The 16,429-nt window shown below is 39.0% G+C and overlaps 2 protein-coding genes across 4 annotated transcripts in view; both read right to left on the bottom strand.

The window, feature by feature from the left end:
• Ppp1r14d (protein phosphatase 1 regulatory inhibitor subunit 14D) overlaps positions 1-16,429 on the bottom strand; it is a 295,305-nt gene that overhangs the window by 211,455 nt on the left and 67,421 nt on the right. The gene's annotated exons all lie outside the window — the stretch shown is intronic.
• Positions 1-16,429, bottom strand: part of Ino80 (INO80 complex ATPase subunit) — a 109,305-nt gene that overhangs the window by 52,321 nt on the left and 40,555 nt on the right. For all 3 annotated transcript variants that reach the window (XM_050132757.1, XM_050132770.1, XM_050132761.1), the window contains exons 17-24: positions 15,068-15,152; positions 13,774-13,891; positions 11,737-11,822; positions 10,401-10,568; positions 10,089-10,222; positions 9,047-9,114; positions 7,111-7,204; positions 6,010-6,181 (exon numbers count right to left, since the gene is read on the bottom strand). In XM_050132757.1, coding sequence (XP_049988714.1) covers positions 6,010-6,181; positions 7,111-7,204; positions 9,047-9,114; positions 10,089-10,222; positions 10,401-10,568; positions 11,737-11,822; positions 13,774-13,891; positions 15,068-15,152 — 925 coding nt within the window. The remainder of the gene's footprint in view (positions 1-6,009; positions 6,182-7,110; positions 7,205-9,046; positions 9,115-10,088; positions 10,223-10,400; positions 10,569-11,736; positions 11,823-13,773; positions 13,892-15,067; positions 15,153-16,429) is intronic.

Below are 16,429 nucleotides of genomic sequence, written 5' to 3'. Positions count from 1 at the left end.
ATCCTAACAAGCTTTCCAGTCTTGCTAAGCTTTTAGTTCCCAGTCCTCCAATGGATATTGTAATATGGGATATTCTGAAATAGCAGGCCTCAGTGCCACTATAGCCTCCACACCAAAACACGGTTCATTCAGGAGTATGACAGCACACAGTCAGTCATTTTATTACTGCTGTTCATCCCTGATCATGTCATTTACTTGTTTTACTACATTTCCTGTAGATAAGCTGGTTATCTTAATGATTTGGATGAAGATAATATACAAGACAATTTATACCCTGATTTAAGGTCACAAAAATAAAACCCAAGAATACAACAGTAACAATACTTCAGGACTTCTTTGCTCAGTAACATATGCAGTCAGTCTCATTCACCCATGTGGGACTATTTACTACAGAACAAGTTCCAGGACAGCCAGGGCTATACAGAGGAATCCTGAAAGGAAAAAGAACAAACAACCTGCCCCCCCCTCCCAAAAACAAAAATAAAGATGCTATCAGTGCCTTTCTGGAAAGTCTATCTAGTAGTAATTCTATTCCTGGATACAAATTCTCAAATGAGAACATATTGCCACATATATATTTTATTGGAAGTTCTTAAGTCAAAATAATTTATATTTATTTTTAAAAACTCATTAGTTTTTTACATACTCAGTATGTAACTTTGCTTTACAGAAACCCTGACACTCCTCAAATACTTTTACTCATTACTTACGCTATAATTAATGCAAGGGACGCAGAGAAAGAGGGTAGAATCAGCGTAGGAATGAACAACTGCAGTGATAGTTCATTTGTACTTTAAAATAAAGCTTGCCTGAAGTTCAGAGAGTTAAACAGCTGCACTGACCAGCCTCAGAGACAGGAAGTGGTGACACACACCTTTAATCCCAGTAGCCACACTAGTTTGCCATAGAAACTGGGCAGTAATGGTGCACGCCAGCACTAGAGAGGAATATAAAACGGGAGGAGACTGGTCTCAGCTCAGTCTCATTCTGAGATTCCTGGAGGCAGGGTCGCCATTTCAGACTGAGGTAGAGATAAGAGCCAATAGCTGGCTGTTTTGCTTTTCTGACCTTCAAGTTGAACTCTAATTTCTGTCTCTGGGCTTTTATTAATCATACCACAAACAGCTAGCAACATCACTTCTTCAGTCTATTTGGCTATAATTTTATTTAAAGAAAAAAGTAGTATTACCAATGGGACAGTGTTACTTGTTTATAACAGGTTCCAGTTTTTGCTATTCTGTTGTTCCATGTTCATGCTCTTGAATGCCTCATCACCCTGCAGCATGAGCAGATCTTGATGCCAGAACCACAATATGTACGCAGTAATAAAGCAAAGCTTTTCTATATATTCTCTTGGCATCATGCAAGCATCAAGTGAAGATAGGTAGACCATCAAGAGTCAAGCTGCACACTTTCTCCACAGTACAGAAACCACACCTTCTCACAGATGCACAAGTGTCCAGTTAACAAGTGTCCTTGTTCCCCATGGTTTGCTTAAAAGGGTGTACTATTTTTTTTTTAAAGATTTATTTATTATGTATACAACATTCCTTGCATGTATGCTTGCTTGTCAGAGGAGGGCACCAGATCTCATTACAGATGGTTGTGAGCCACCATGTGGTTGTTGGGAATTGAACTCAGGACCTTTGAAAGAGCAGTCAGTGCTCTTAACCTCTGAGCCATCTCTCCAGCCCGAGGGTGTACTATTTGTAAATCACCTGCTGGAATAATGAATTCTATTTTCACAAATGTCTTAAGTGAGTAAAACGATCACAGCTGTCTTCAAGGAATACTGACAGCTGCCATGACCTCAGGAAGTGACAGAGACACAAATACCATAGCTGAAAAGTGACATTCAGAAGACTTTTTGAAAACCTGCTTGAAGAATTCTTCAACAGCAGTTAAAGTTTCTTAGGCATTTAAAAGTCAAGATTATCTAAACAACACAAGTCACTCTTTTCCAAACTTTTTTTTTTTTTCCCTGGGGTAGAGGGTGGTTGAGTAATCCTAGCTGTCCTGGAACTCAATCTTTGGACCAGGCAGAACTGAAACTCAGATCCGCCTGCCTCTTCCTCCTGAGTACTGGGATTAAAAAGGAGTGTGGCCACCACGACATGGCTCAAAATAGTCATTTTTATGCTAAGATCATTTTACGTATTTTCTTATTACCTATTCCTTTCTTTTTTGAAGACAGGGTCTCATAATGTAGTCTTGGCTGGTCTGGAACTCAATTCTGTAGGGGAGGCTAGCCTCAAACTCATAGAGATCTTCTTGCCTCTGTCTCTAAAGTACTGTGATTAAAGGAGTGAACCACCATGCCCAGCTCCATTCTGTGAATTTTAAATTGAAAAATCTAAAACTGCCCCAACTTCTATGAGTCACTCATCTTACAAGAATTGAGTATGTAAAGATCTTAAAAGGGCTAGAGAGGGTGGCTGAAGAGATGGCTCAGGTTAAGAGCACTGGCTGCTCTTTCTGAGGTATTGAGTTCAGTCCCTAGCAACTACATGGTGGCTCACAACTATCCACAATGAAATCTGGTGCTCTCTTCTGGCACGCAGGCAGAACAGTGTATATGTAATAAATAAATAGATAAACATTTAAAAATTGCTTAAATTGGGACTAGAAAGACCACTCAGCAGGTAAAGGCACTTGCTGGGAAAGCAAAGTTAGATCCCTAAAACAAACAATGTTGGAAAAACAGAAATGATACTTTGACATCCACATGTGTAACATGGCATATCCTGTCTACCTACACACACACACACACACACACACACACACACACACACACACACTGTAAAAGACAACACATTAAAAAAATACAATTTTTCCTGGGCATGGAGGCACATGGCTTTAGATAGAGCACTTGGGAGGCAGAAAAAAGCAGATTCTTGAGTTCCAGGCCAGCCTGGTCTACAGAGGAAGTTCCAGGACAGTCAAGGCTATACAGAGAAACCTAGTTTCAAACAAAAACAAAACAAACTTTGAACATATATACTATGGCTAAGTAGATATCTGTTCACAAGGACAAAATTAACAAAAGTTAATAATGATTCTTGCATTCTGAAAGTCATCATTTCTGACAAGGTCTTCAACTGGATATAGCTTTAAAAAAGGTTTTACCTCAAAACAATATTTCCTATAGCTCTAAGTTTAATCTTTAAGCAAACGATTTTTTTTAAGACCCCGATGTACAAGATTTAGACTCTCCAGTACACATCACTACCTAATAAACAGATTTGGGGAAGTACTCTCAGAATGCACAGTTGATAGTTGAAACCTTTTTGTTTTTCCATTTTTCCAATAGGTATGACTAAATATGGACAGTGGGAAGTTTCTTCCTCTGCTTCTCCCCACCACGTCTAACAGGAAAACTCATTTTTACCTACATTGAATATGTATCTGAATTCTGACTTACAGAGGCCAAGAAAGTACTATTCTATTATTTTTTTACCTACCTACCTACCTACTTACCTACCTACCTACCTACCTACCTACCTACCTACCTACCTACCTACCTGCATGTTTGGTGTATATGTGTGTGTGTCTGTCTACTTACCTATCTATCTATTGGTATATATGTGTGAGTGTGTATATGCCAGAGCCTGACACTCCACAACTGGTCCTCCATCTTGTTTTTTGCAATTAAATGTTATTTTTCTGTGTGAGTATTGGACAACTAGCTGGACTTAGTTCTTCCCTTCCATCATGTGTAGCCTGCAGATTACACTCAGGTTCTTTGAATTAAACTCAGGTTCCCAGTGGTTTGTGGCAAGTACCTTTTCTACTGGGCCAACAGCTGGCCCTGTGTTACAACATCTCCACTGAATCTGGATCTGCCTCACAAATATATATGAAGAAAACGGAAAAAAAGGGAGCAAGTGGAGTGGGAGAAGACAACAAAAAGGAAAAAAGGCAAACTATATATAAAGGTATAATGAGTTTGTACATGAAAATTTTGCTATATATGTATATATTTATCAGACACTTTTACAACTTTTTTTTCTTTGTTGAGAAAGGGTCTTAGGTTGTACAGGCTGGCCTCATTTACTACGTAGCAAAGGACAAACTTGAATTTCTGTCTCTATTTGCATGCAAAGTATTGGGATTATTGACATGCGCCATCATGAACAGCTAGCACATTCTTGCCAGTCATGACCAAATTTTAAAACCCTCAGATAGAATGTACTTCATACATTTTTATTAACTGTTATACCTGGAACACAAACAAGTAATTCCTATGCAAAAACAAAACTGGGCAAATGGTATGCTCTCAGAAGCGTTTATAACAAGCTATTGTGGGCCATGATGCAATTACAGCTACTTGCAATTGATAATTCAGATGTCAACTCACCAGAGAATTCTCAGATGGAGGAAACCTGACGGACAGGGTCTGTGGGTCATTGACTATGCAAACTTTTTCTTTCATCTGTTAATTTCACTTGAGCAATAACAGCTATGATATCTCATCATTACCATGCCATTTCCATGTGATGTGTATATGTAATCTAACGATTTCACCTCAATCTTATGGGCATATATCTGTGGAATGTCAGGAAGATGGCTTTCATTTGATACATAGAAAATATACTAGGACATATTTCATACTAGATGTATCTGTCCCGCAATGACTGTAGACACTAAAAGGTCTGCTTTGTTCCTTTTGCATCAGACTAACTGCACACAATTAGCTCACTTCCACCTCAGAGCAAGTCTCACGCTACACTAAAGTCTTTTTGTAAATAGACCATAAGTTTAAAACTATAGCTATACACAGTCAGAGTCACAGATGCCCAGTTGCAACACAAAGCACCCAAAAAAGAAGGCATGCCAATTCTTCTTTCTTGTCGGTCTGCCAACAGACCTATGTCTCAAAGTCTGTCACTGGGCAGTATGCGTCTTACCTCCCCCACCCCCTAGTCTGGTCAGTCTTACTCCTGTAACCTTGGAACCTTGTGTTACCATGGCAATGTCTCAGCTCCCTATAGCTTACCCTAGGAATATGCTTCTGACTAAAGAGGTAACTCTTAAAAAAAATTTTTTTTATTGCTATAAGGCTCCTGTAAGAAAAACGTTTTGAGGCCAGAAAGAAGCCAGGAGAAATTAAAAATTAGGACAGGAGAATTAGAATAAAAGCAAAACAATAGAGAGACTGATTCGAAAAAGCATGGAATGGGAGAGCTCATTTGTTTCCCTCAAATACCCTAGGAAAAAATCCCTTTCACTTGCTGTAGTATCCAATCTGAACACTGAAGAGGGTCTTGCGACTGAACCCAAAAGTTCTCATTAGTACGCCACTAAAACAGGCCTGTTTTTACTTTTTATTTGGAGCCTGGGTCTCACACTAAGTTGTCCACGCTGGCTCTGAACTTATAATCCTTTTGTCTCAGCCTCCCACACTGCACAGATGTACATGTAGGCAAAATTCCCATATACATAAAATAAAGCATAAAGGAAAAATTAAGAGAGGGCAAGCCAAGCAGCTCTTCACCACAACAAAGTTATATATGAAACATTTACACATGAAAAATAAACACACAATATAAGTGTAACTCAATACATTGTACAAACCCCTCAAAACACTGGGGTTCTTGTTTGTTTGCTCTTTGTTTTCAGAGACAAGGTTGTCCTGGAACTCCTCCTGTAGAGATCTGCCAGCCTTTGCCTCTACAGCCACCACTGCCTGGGTAAACATTAGGGTTCTTTTTTTTTTTTTTTTAAATATTTATTTATTTATTTATTTTGTATATAATATTCTGTCAGTGTGTATGCCAGCAGGCCAGAAGAGGGCACCAGACTCCATTACAGATGGTTGTGAGCCACCATGTGGTTGCCGGGAGTTGAACTCAGGACCTTTGGAAGAGCAAGCAATGCTCTTAACCTCTGAGCCATCTCTCCAGCCCAACATTAGGGTTCTTGAGGACACCATTTAACATTAATTTTACTAATGCAAAGAAAAGGAAGCTGAAGGTACTAAGTAGACAACTTATGCAGATAACGGCTTACCTTTAACAAAGGGCAGCTGCAAAGGTTAGGGAAGGAAAGTGGAAAATCGACTCCAAGAAGAAAATCCTTATTTCTCAGATATCTCTGATGGCTCTCTCTGTCTGGATCTCCCCAAGAACGCAGCTGATGGAGCCTGTACGAGGCTTTCAGAGACAGGAAAAGAGCTAACCACCTGAAACAAACCACAGAGATGTGCTTACTCAATGTTCCTATGAAATCTGGTAGTTCACAATGAGGACCTATCTCATTATCACACACCGTTTGTAAATCTTGAGCATTTGGAAGCGATTCTTTCTTACCTTCAGATAAAGCCATTGCATACTTTTGTTCTATAGATTCCTTGACATGATTTGCTTTTTTAAAGTAAAATGTTCTATATAGCTATAATAAAAAGCAAATAAATACGAAGAATACTCAGAAACATTTATCTCTACTTCAAAAACTCTTACCATAAAAAAATCATCTTATCAGGAAGATAGTCATTTCTAATTTCTCTATTACATTAAAAACAACATAAAAGGGGCTAGAGAGATGGCTCAGCAGTTAGAAGCACTGGCTGCTGTTCCAGGACCTGGGTTCAGTTCCTAGTAACCACATGGCAGTTCACACCTGTCTGTAACTTCAGACCCACTCTCACACAGGCATACATGCAGGCAAAACACCAATGAACATAAAAAAAATTAAATACAATAAAAAACCATAAATCAGTAAAAACCATTTTGCAAAGAATTAAAAACACAAAGCTAAATTTCCCAGAATGCTTAAAGTAATAGTAAGCATAACTATATGAACACACACACACATATATATGAAAGAAAAAGAAAACAGAAAAAAGTGTAATATTTCTTTTTTGCTAGAAGATGGGAGAAGGTTTCATATAGCACAGGCTGCTTCCAACACCTGATCCCCCTGCTTCAGCCAGCCACGTGCTGGGATTACAGGCATGTACTATCACCATTCCTAGCTCATAAAAAAATTATTGATAGGGGAAAAAAATAGAGGCTCAAGGTGTAATATTTAATATTTAATGTCACAGTATTACACTTTTGTCCCTGCCTACTCCCAGTTGCTCTTCTATCAAACAGTAAGCAAACTTCTCACCTGGCCAAAAGTCCCTGAAGCATGAGGTTTGCCATTTCTGCTGGCGAGACATCAATAAATCGAAGGAAAGAAAAACAGCTTCCTTCATTAATACCTGGAAAATCAAAGAACAATGCTAAGCCCGATAGCAAACCAAAAGACAATATTCAACTTAGCCTGCTGACCTGTTTAATTCCTAAAACCACACTGTAAAGATCCTGGTCTGGCCAGGGTGTCATTATTTGTATACCACAGGCACAGACAGAAGCCGTACTAAAACCACATTGTAAAGATTCTGATCTAGCGAGGGTGTCGTTATTTGTACACTACAGGCACAGACAGAGCCGTACTGTGAAGTGCAGCACATACGAGACAGAGTGAAGATAGCCATCAGCCAACTTTGGGGGTTCTGGCCTTTGGTTAATTTCTATGATATGAACAAAAAGGAAAGGACAAAAGAGAAAGGTTCATCTTAATATTTTGGACAATGCTCAAGGTCAAGCAGCTTAGGATAAGAAGGAAGAATGGAATTCTCATTAATAAAAGCATTAATGTCAAATTTCAAGCGGAAGAAACTCTTTAAGACAGGCTCTCATGTAGCCCAGAGTTGTTTCAAACTTGGTATATACTCAAGGATGACTTTGAACTTCTGATCTTTCTGACTCCTCCTGAAATAAGAGCTTATAGGTATGTGCCACCAAGCCTTGTTTATTAGGTGCTAGGGATTGAACCAAGGGCCTTGTGTATGTTAGGCAAGAACTCTACCATGCCCAGCCCAACTCTTTCTTTCTTTCTTTCTTTGGAAGAAGTTCTAGTAGGCCAGACGAGCTTCAGATTCATGGATTTGGTCTCCTGAGTACTGAGATTATAGGGGTGAGCTGCTGAACCTGGCTTTAAGGATGAGGAATTCCTAAGAGATAGGTAGATATAAACTGTAGACAGAAAGTTGGGTGGTGGTAATGCATGCCTTTAATCCCAGCACTTAGGAGGCAGAGGCAGGTGGATCTCTATGAGTTCAAGGCCAGCCTGGCATACAAGAACTAGTTCCAAGACTCAGAGAAACCCTGTCTAGAAAAACAAATCAAGCAAACAAACAAAATGTAGACAGAAGTCACTATGAATATCTTGTATTACTTCCTGCTCTGTCTACAAATGACAGAAACTAGGCCTGCATAATGACGCATGCCTCTGATCAACAACAACACACAGAAGGCAGAGGCAGGCTGATTACTGAGATAAAGGCTGCCTCTTCTACGTAGTGAGTTCCAGGACAGTCAGAGCTATGTAGAGAAGCTGTCTCGAAAAACCAATAAAATAAAATAAAAATTACAAAAATTATAGATGAAGCCGGGCGATGGTGGCGCACGCCTTTAATCCCAGCACTCGGGAGGCAGAGACAGGCAGATCTCTGTGAGTTCGAGACCAGACTAGTTCCAGGACAGGCTCCAAAGCCACAGAGAAACCCTGTCTCGAAAAACCAAAAAAAAAAAAAAAAAAAAAAAAAAATTATAGATGAAGATGTAAATTTTTTTTTTTCGCCTTTCATTTGTGAAAGGTAAGTAACTGTGTGTAGACAAGGTCATGTGGGTGTGGGCAAACGCAGGCATCTTCCTTGGTCCCTTTCTATTTACTGAGACAAGGTCTCTGGCTGAACACGGTACTCAATGATTCGACTAGTTGTTTTAGGGATCCTGTCTCTCCCGTCTGTATGCTAGGATTACAGCAGGGCTACCACACCTATCTAGCATTTACCTGGCTTCTAGGGATCTAAACTCTCTAGTCCTCACACTAGTGTGGCAAATGCTAATATTCCATAGTATAAACTACCTTTCTAGCCACTAATTTACCAATTTATTAAGACATTAGAAAATAAAAGCCAAAACCACTACAGTCACAAGCAAAACAAAGAACATTCTGGTAAAACCCCAACTTTTCTTCCAATGATCAAAACTCCTACCTTTTCTGTGGAAGAGAGACTGCTGGATATAGTCTGGTGCAAATGGAGAAAGTAGAACCTTTAACCACCTGTGAAACAAGTAATTAAAATAAATCTGAAGGGAAGTACAAACACTGAGAAGTTAACTAAACTGGAAGCAACAAATCAGGGAAAATCAAAATTTAAGACTATTTCTACATGTAAGAAGTTTCTTATCATATGACTATGCAACTCGAGACACAAATGTCAGAAAATACAAAACTGTAAATCTCTGCTCACTTCACGGACTCTCAATTCTAGTCTAAACAAAAAGTACAACTCTGGTCCTTTTCTCTTGCTCAAATCTGTTAAAAAAAAAAGCTTCAATTTTAGTTTAATTAGGTCACGCTGGTAAATATTTTATAACAAAGCTTTAACAATGTCCATAGCTCTCAATTGCTGGCACACAGATATCCATTTAAGAGCACAATAAAGAGTCTGGAATCCAGAATTATCCTAATTTAGAGGTATAAAATGGACCACACACCAATTTTCTGAATGAACTGGTCTCTAGCATATTAATTTAATGACTAATTCAACTTTATCAAATTTATTACTGTAGACTCTTATCAAGAGAATAAATTTAATTAAAAACCAATAAACTCAGTTCTGCATTAAGTGCGACTTCAAGTCATTTTAACATAACTTAAGTACATTTAAGTAAATTTACTGTTGACTTTTGGTGCAAATACACATTTGAACACAGGTATGCACTCCCGATTAGAAAGCTAATAGAAACAGCTAAGGCATTTAAGGCCATCTAATGGAAGCCTTTGTAGCACTCCAACTCCCCCCCTAAGTGCCCTAGATATTGTTCACCATTTGTTAAATATCTCTTTACTGGAAACTCACATATTCAGCACTAAATTTATCTACTCCACTAAGGATATAGCTCTAGAGTAGATCATCCACTTAATAAGCATGAGGCCTTGGAGTCAATCCCCAGCATTACTGAATTATAAATGTGGCCATTGAGCCAAATTATAAAAGCACTCAGCATCAATAGAAATCAATATTTGCTCACCTATCTCGTGAATGGTTGAAGACCCTGATCTGTCCATGACGATAGATAAATTTTGAAATTTCATATGGCTTTAGGGAAATATGAAATGGAGACCAAGTTTCTTGCCGTTCAAATAACTCTGGGTGGTTACACACCTAAGATGAAGGGAAATGGTAGGACATCATTGTCATTTGCAGACATCACTGCTGATTGCTGAACTTCATGGATACTGCCTTCCCATTTTCAGCTCGAGGCCTATCTGGCATCAAGCCTAGGACCCTCTCCATTGAAGTATGTTAAGAAAAACAACAAAGCAAATGACCTAAGCCTTACCTTCCTGAACTGCATGACTAGATTCATGAGGCTGCTGGTGGTGTTCTGTGCTTGCTGAGTAGAGCCCATAGAAGACTGCAGTAAGTCTTCAATGGAAATTTTATTCTTTAGTGCCTGATATAAGAGCTTTTGTCGGCTAGTCAACTGACAGTACATCAGAATTTCAATCTAAAGAAAAAAAAATCAACAAAAACATTCATATTTGTAACTATCAGGTGAAAAAAAAATCAGTATAACCTTAAATGTTTCCATGCCCCACCTCTCCTGTCACACACACTAGATGCCCTCTCTTAATCCTTTTCCACTTCTAACAGCACCACTTACCACCCTTCACTGTAATCTACGAAAGCGTACTTTTAGATACCTACACCCATATCCATATTTTCGAGTACCGATTGTCAAAAGACTACTCAGTCTACACCAAACACATATATGATATATCAAGGGGAATGTGATCTCTTCTTCGAATCACTAAATTGGCTAACAGTTATTATTATTCATGCAGTTGCCTAAAGATAATAACACCCGACTTAAAAAGACCAACTCTACCAGGCTTGGTGGTGCACGATTTAAGCCTCGGTCTGGTGTACAGTGAGACCTTGTCTCAAAGGAAAATAAAATCACTGAGAGATATGCATGGATTTTTTTAAAAAGAGATCTATTTATTTAATGTGCACTGGTGTTTTCTCTGTCTATAATCTGTGAGACGTCAGATTCACTGTGAGAGTTAGACAGTTGTGAGCTGCCATGTGAGTGCCGGGAATTGAACCGAGGTCCTCTGCAAGAGTAACCCCAGTGCTCTTAACCGCTGAGCCATCACAGCCTGCATGAAACTTTTTTAAATAAAGTAACTGTGATACTTGTTTTAACATATACCAAAGGTTAGGAATGACCACGAGCTGATCACTACTGATGCTGTACCATGGGCACAAGTGGATCATGACATTATTCTATTTTTGTAATGTTTCAAACACTCCACTGATAAAAGTGTAACCAGACATGATGGTTAACACATATAATCTCTACAGGCAACCAAAAGGGTATGGCAGAAGTTCAGAGTTTGAAGTATTACATGAGTTCCAGGCTAGCCTAGCTTACAGTGTAAGAACCTGTATAAAAACAAAACAAAACAAAACAAACCCAATTTGGGGGTGGGTGTTAACAAAAGGAAAAGAATGTTACTTGCCTTGCTTAGGTCCTCTATCCCATTCAAATTCAAAGATCTCAATCAAACTGATTATCTTTAACTAAACATATACCAAGTAAATTTCCTGCCAAGAACCCCAAATTGGTACCTGAGGTTCAAACTCATTAAAAATAAGATTTTATTTCTTACCTTGTCAGACAATTCATTTTCTACATCTTTTTTGATTCTTCTCAGCATAAATGGTTTCAAGATCATGTGTAAGCGAGAGAGTTGATCTGAAACAGGAAGTCCACAAATAAAGCACTGTACACTGATTTAAGACAGTCAAAATAAACATCATGTTCCTCCCACCAAACCCTCCAAAATGCCATTGGGCTCAATGATATTTTGAAAGAACCAAACTTCCAAAGTAGAAAAACAACCATGTTGTAGAGACTCTATTTCCATTAGAAACAACTTTCAGCGTAATCTGGAAAACTGTGTCAATAACAATATCTTCATATGACCTAATGAAAGTCAGAAGGGCTCCCAGTGTGTACTAGTTGTGTTTTGTCAACTTGACACAACAAAGAGAGGCTGCAACTGAGGAATTCTTTCCCATCAAACATGACTGTGGGCAAGGAAAGGGGGGGAGGCATTTTCGTTTCTTTCTTTTCCTTTCTTTGTGAGTGTGTGCTTGAGCTTTTTGTTCTTCCAAGACTGGGTCTCACTATGTAGCCCTGGCTGTCCTGGAACTGGTGCTATAGACCAGGCCGGCCCCAGGAGGACCCAGCCAACTGTGGGCACGCCATCCCTGGGCAGATGGTCCTGGGTAATACAGAGAAGCAGGCTGAACAATGCATGGAAGCAATCTAGAAAGCAGTTTTCTTCCACGGTCTCTGCTTCAGTTCCTGCTTCAAGCTTCCTGCTTCTGCCCCTGTTCTATGATGGTCTAAGATTGGGATGTGTAACCCAAATAAAACTTTCCTCCCCAAACTGCAACAGAAAGCAAACTAGGACCTAGTGTTTCCCCAAAATTATCTTTAAAGAAATGAAAAAAAAATTAACAACTCTTTAAAAATCACTTAAAGAATTTATTTTATTGTATGCAAGTCTAATCACCATGTGCATACACAGTGCTTAATGTGGTTAGGTGTCATATCCCAAGTGGCTAGAATTGCATATAGCTGGAAGCTGCCATGTACGTAGGTTATGGAAATTAAACCTGGATCCTGGAAAAGCAGTCAGTGCTCTTCAACACTGAGCCACCTCTCTAGACCCTACTGAATTTTTCTTACAATTAGTAGATGTCAAGTTACATCTTCATAATAAGCAACTTGGCATTTTTTAATATTAGGAAAATAGTAAAAACTATTGACAAACAAGGATAAAATATTTGCAATAGAAGCAAATCCTGGGGCTCACAAAATGGCTCAGTGGGTGAAGATGATTGCCAAGCAGGCCTGATGACCTGAGTTTGAACCTCAGAACCCATACAAAGGAAACAAAGAAGAGAACCACTCTACAGTTGTTGAAATAAGAAGCGGCGGCGGGGCTGCGTCCCCAACACCCCGGCCGCTTGGCTAGCTCATGCCCGAAATAACAACACACAAACTGTATTCATTTGAGAACTGCTTGGCCCCTGAACTCTAGCCCTTACAGGCTAATTCTCGCACCTGGACTAGCCCATTTCTAATGATGTGTGTAAGCACCCCAAGGTGCGCTTACCGGGAAGAGTCTAGCCTCCGTCCATCATGGTGTCTCTGCTCCAGAGTGCAGAGCTGTCAGGTCTCTCCGGGAGCAGAGCAGAGTCTGACCTCACTTCCTCTTCCGCCCAGCATCCTATCCTGTTTATTCCGCCCACCTATCTTTTAACCTATCAGGACCAGCAGTTTCTTTATTGCTCAGCCAATGAAATCAACAGATTGATATATGACACTCCCACATCATACAGTCACCTCTGACCTCCATGAACTCACTGTGGCATGCACCCTCCCACCTACTAATAAGTAAAATTAAAAGACAAAATTAATTCTAAGTACATAGTTGCCCATGCTAATAGACTGAAATCAAAGTTCAGAGCCAGGTGTGGTGACTCATACCTGTAATCCCAGAATCAGGAAACTGAAACAGGAAATGTCTAAGTTTGAGGCCAGACTACATAGCAAATTCCAGACCAGTCTAGGTTGTAGCGTGAAACCTGGGTTAGTCTTAAAACTCCTCACAAAAAAGAGAAAAGGTACTTACTCTCATCAATAGCAGATTTGTTTTCAGCATGACTTTCAATGTCCTTGGAAAACCATTCATTAAATTCTTCATGTGAATCAAATAATGTTGGCATAATGAAATGTAGCAGAGCCCAGAGCTTGAAACAAAGAAAAATAATATTAAAAGATACTGTGTCATAAAATGACACTATGTGACGCTACATTAAGTTTGGAGAGTGAAGTAACAAACGAATGCATGTGCATGAGGCAAAGAAATAAATGACTCTTAAATGCTTGCTCAATGATGCCATTCAATTACAATTAGGTGTTGCAACAAAACGTTATGATTTTTAAAAAATATTTATTTATATATTATGTATACAATATTCTGTCTGTGTGTATGCCTGCAGGCCAGAAGAGGGCACCAGACCCCATTACAGATGGTTGTGAGCTACCATGTGGTTGTTGGGAATTGAACTCAGGACCTTTGGAAGAGCAGGCAATGCTCTTAACCTCTGAGCCATCTCTCCAGCCCCCACGTTATGATTTTTTCAATTAATCTAAAACTAAAAGGTTCATAATACAAACATTGCTTAGTTTTTGTAGTGATATAGATGATAGGTTTTTTTGTTTGCTTGTTTGTTTATTTTGTTTTTCAAGACAGGGTTTTTATGTAGCTTTGGAGCCTGTCCTGGAACTAGCTCTTGTAGACCAGGATGGTCTCAAACCCACAGAGATCCACCTGCCTCTGCCTCCCAAGTGCTGGGATTAAAGGCGTGCGCGCTACCGCCAGGCCATAGATGAGTTTTAAAGATGATTCCACAATTGACAGTTTTGAATGCAGTATGTTCACTGCAAATAACCCTAGAGAAGGAGCCAGACAATTACAGTCTGTGAGGTTAACTGGTTGACTACGTATTTTCATGAAAAAAATTTAAGGGAACATAGCCACAGTCATTCTTTTCTCCCCTATTTATGACTGCTTCCATTTTGCATAGGCAAAAAAAGCAGTTGTTAAGAGTGAATGTATTGCCTACAAAATGTAAACTATGATGAATTCTAAAGGAAGAAGCAAGCCCTTCAGTGTTAGAGATTATTAGCTTCTAATTCTAGAGTAAAAATTTACCTGTATAAGATGGGCAATATTTAGTAAGGAAACAAAAAGGGACACTGTAATCAATAAATAGTAAGAAAAGAAGAACGGTGCCTACAGACAGGAAGCTACAATCAAGTCTTGTATGATGGTGAAGATAATTTGTAAAAAAACAGTAGAAGTTCAACATGGGTACAGATGTATTAAGAAGACATAAACCATGACGTTGACTAGTGCCTACCTCTGCCATGGTATTCTGAATGGGGGTTCCAGTTAACAAAAGCCGATTCCGACACTGGAACTGTAAGAGAATCTTCCAACGAACACTGTTCAAGAAAATGAGTTACAAATTCCAAGTTGGCAATAAGTCTTTCTGTAATTATCCTAAGATCCAATAGTTCTAAAAAATGATTTCCAAACAGTACTTAACAATAATATACTATATCATGCACACAACAAAAATATATCTTAACAAAGATGAAGATAAAAATCCTAGTAGAACTGAGACTCACAATACCAATGGTATTAATGCTTAGAAAGAAAAAAAAAAAACCCCAGCTGGGCCGTGGTGTCATAGGCCTTTAATCCCAGCACTTGGGAGGCAGAGACACGAAGATCTCTATAAGTTTGAGACCAGTCTGGTCTACAGAGCGAGTTCCAGGACAGTCAGAACTGTTACACAGAGAAACCCAGTCTCAAAAAACAAACAAACAAACAAAAGGTAAAGTGGGTGACCTTTCTATCTTTATTGTTTCCTGTTGTTCTTGAGCATATATATATATATATATTTTTTTTTTAAAAAAACATCTATTTTTTAAGATTTATTTTATTATGTATACAATGTTCCTTCTGCATGTACACCTCTATGCCAGAAGAGGGCACCAGACCTCATTACAGATGGTTATGAGCCATTATGTGGTTGCTGGGAATTGAACTCGGGACCTCTGGAAGAACAGCCAGTGTTCTTAACCTCTGAGCCATCTCTCCAGCCCTCTTGAGTATATATTTAAAAAAAAAAAATACCTAAGCTATCTACTTAGAAACCACTTATCTGAAACATAGGATGTCAAAAGTATTAGTCTGTGCCTTTCCAGCTCAGCTGGCAGAGCAATGGAAGAAGGGCTAGATATAACTCAAGTCTTTACTCCTCTTGGCCACAGGCAGGACCTCCTTCAGAGACTATATAAACAAATGCCCTCCATAGGCTGGGACTTACCACTTGTCTGTTACTTGGACCTCTAAGAGAAAGTTCTATAGGTGCACCAAGAGAATCAGAAAATCCAATGCTAAATGGCACCAAGTAAAATTATATAGCCAAGCACTGTTCTATTTCAGTTTGGGAATCACTTCACCTATGTAACTTATAATAAAAAAGCTCTTTGAAGTCTAATGACCACGCAAGGATGGGGAAAGTGATTTAAAAAAAAAAAAAAAGAGAGAGCGAGAGAGAGAGAAAATCTCCCATCCCCCTGGAGTAATATTCTGCTTGCAGCTTGAAATTCTCATATAAAATAATCCCTCAGAGAAAAGACCAAGATCCCTTCTCCTACAGAATTTTCCTTAGCAACAAAAGTCACAACTAACTGAGAAGATTAAGGTTGAA

This window comes from Alexandromys fortis, unplaced genomic scaffold (assembly GCF_014885135.2).
Source record: "Alexandromys fortis isolate MF-2015 unplaced genomic scaffold, M_Fortis_MF-2015_v1.1 scaffold_6, whole genome shotgun sequence".
NCBI classification, from domain to species: domain Eukaryota; kingdom Metazoa; phylum Chordata; class Mammalia; order Rodentia; family Cricetidae; genus Alexandromys; species Alexandromys fortis.
The sequence above is the reverse complement of the archived record's forward strand: the minus strand, read 5'-3'. Positions and strand labels throughout refer to the sequence as shown.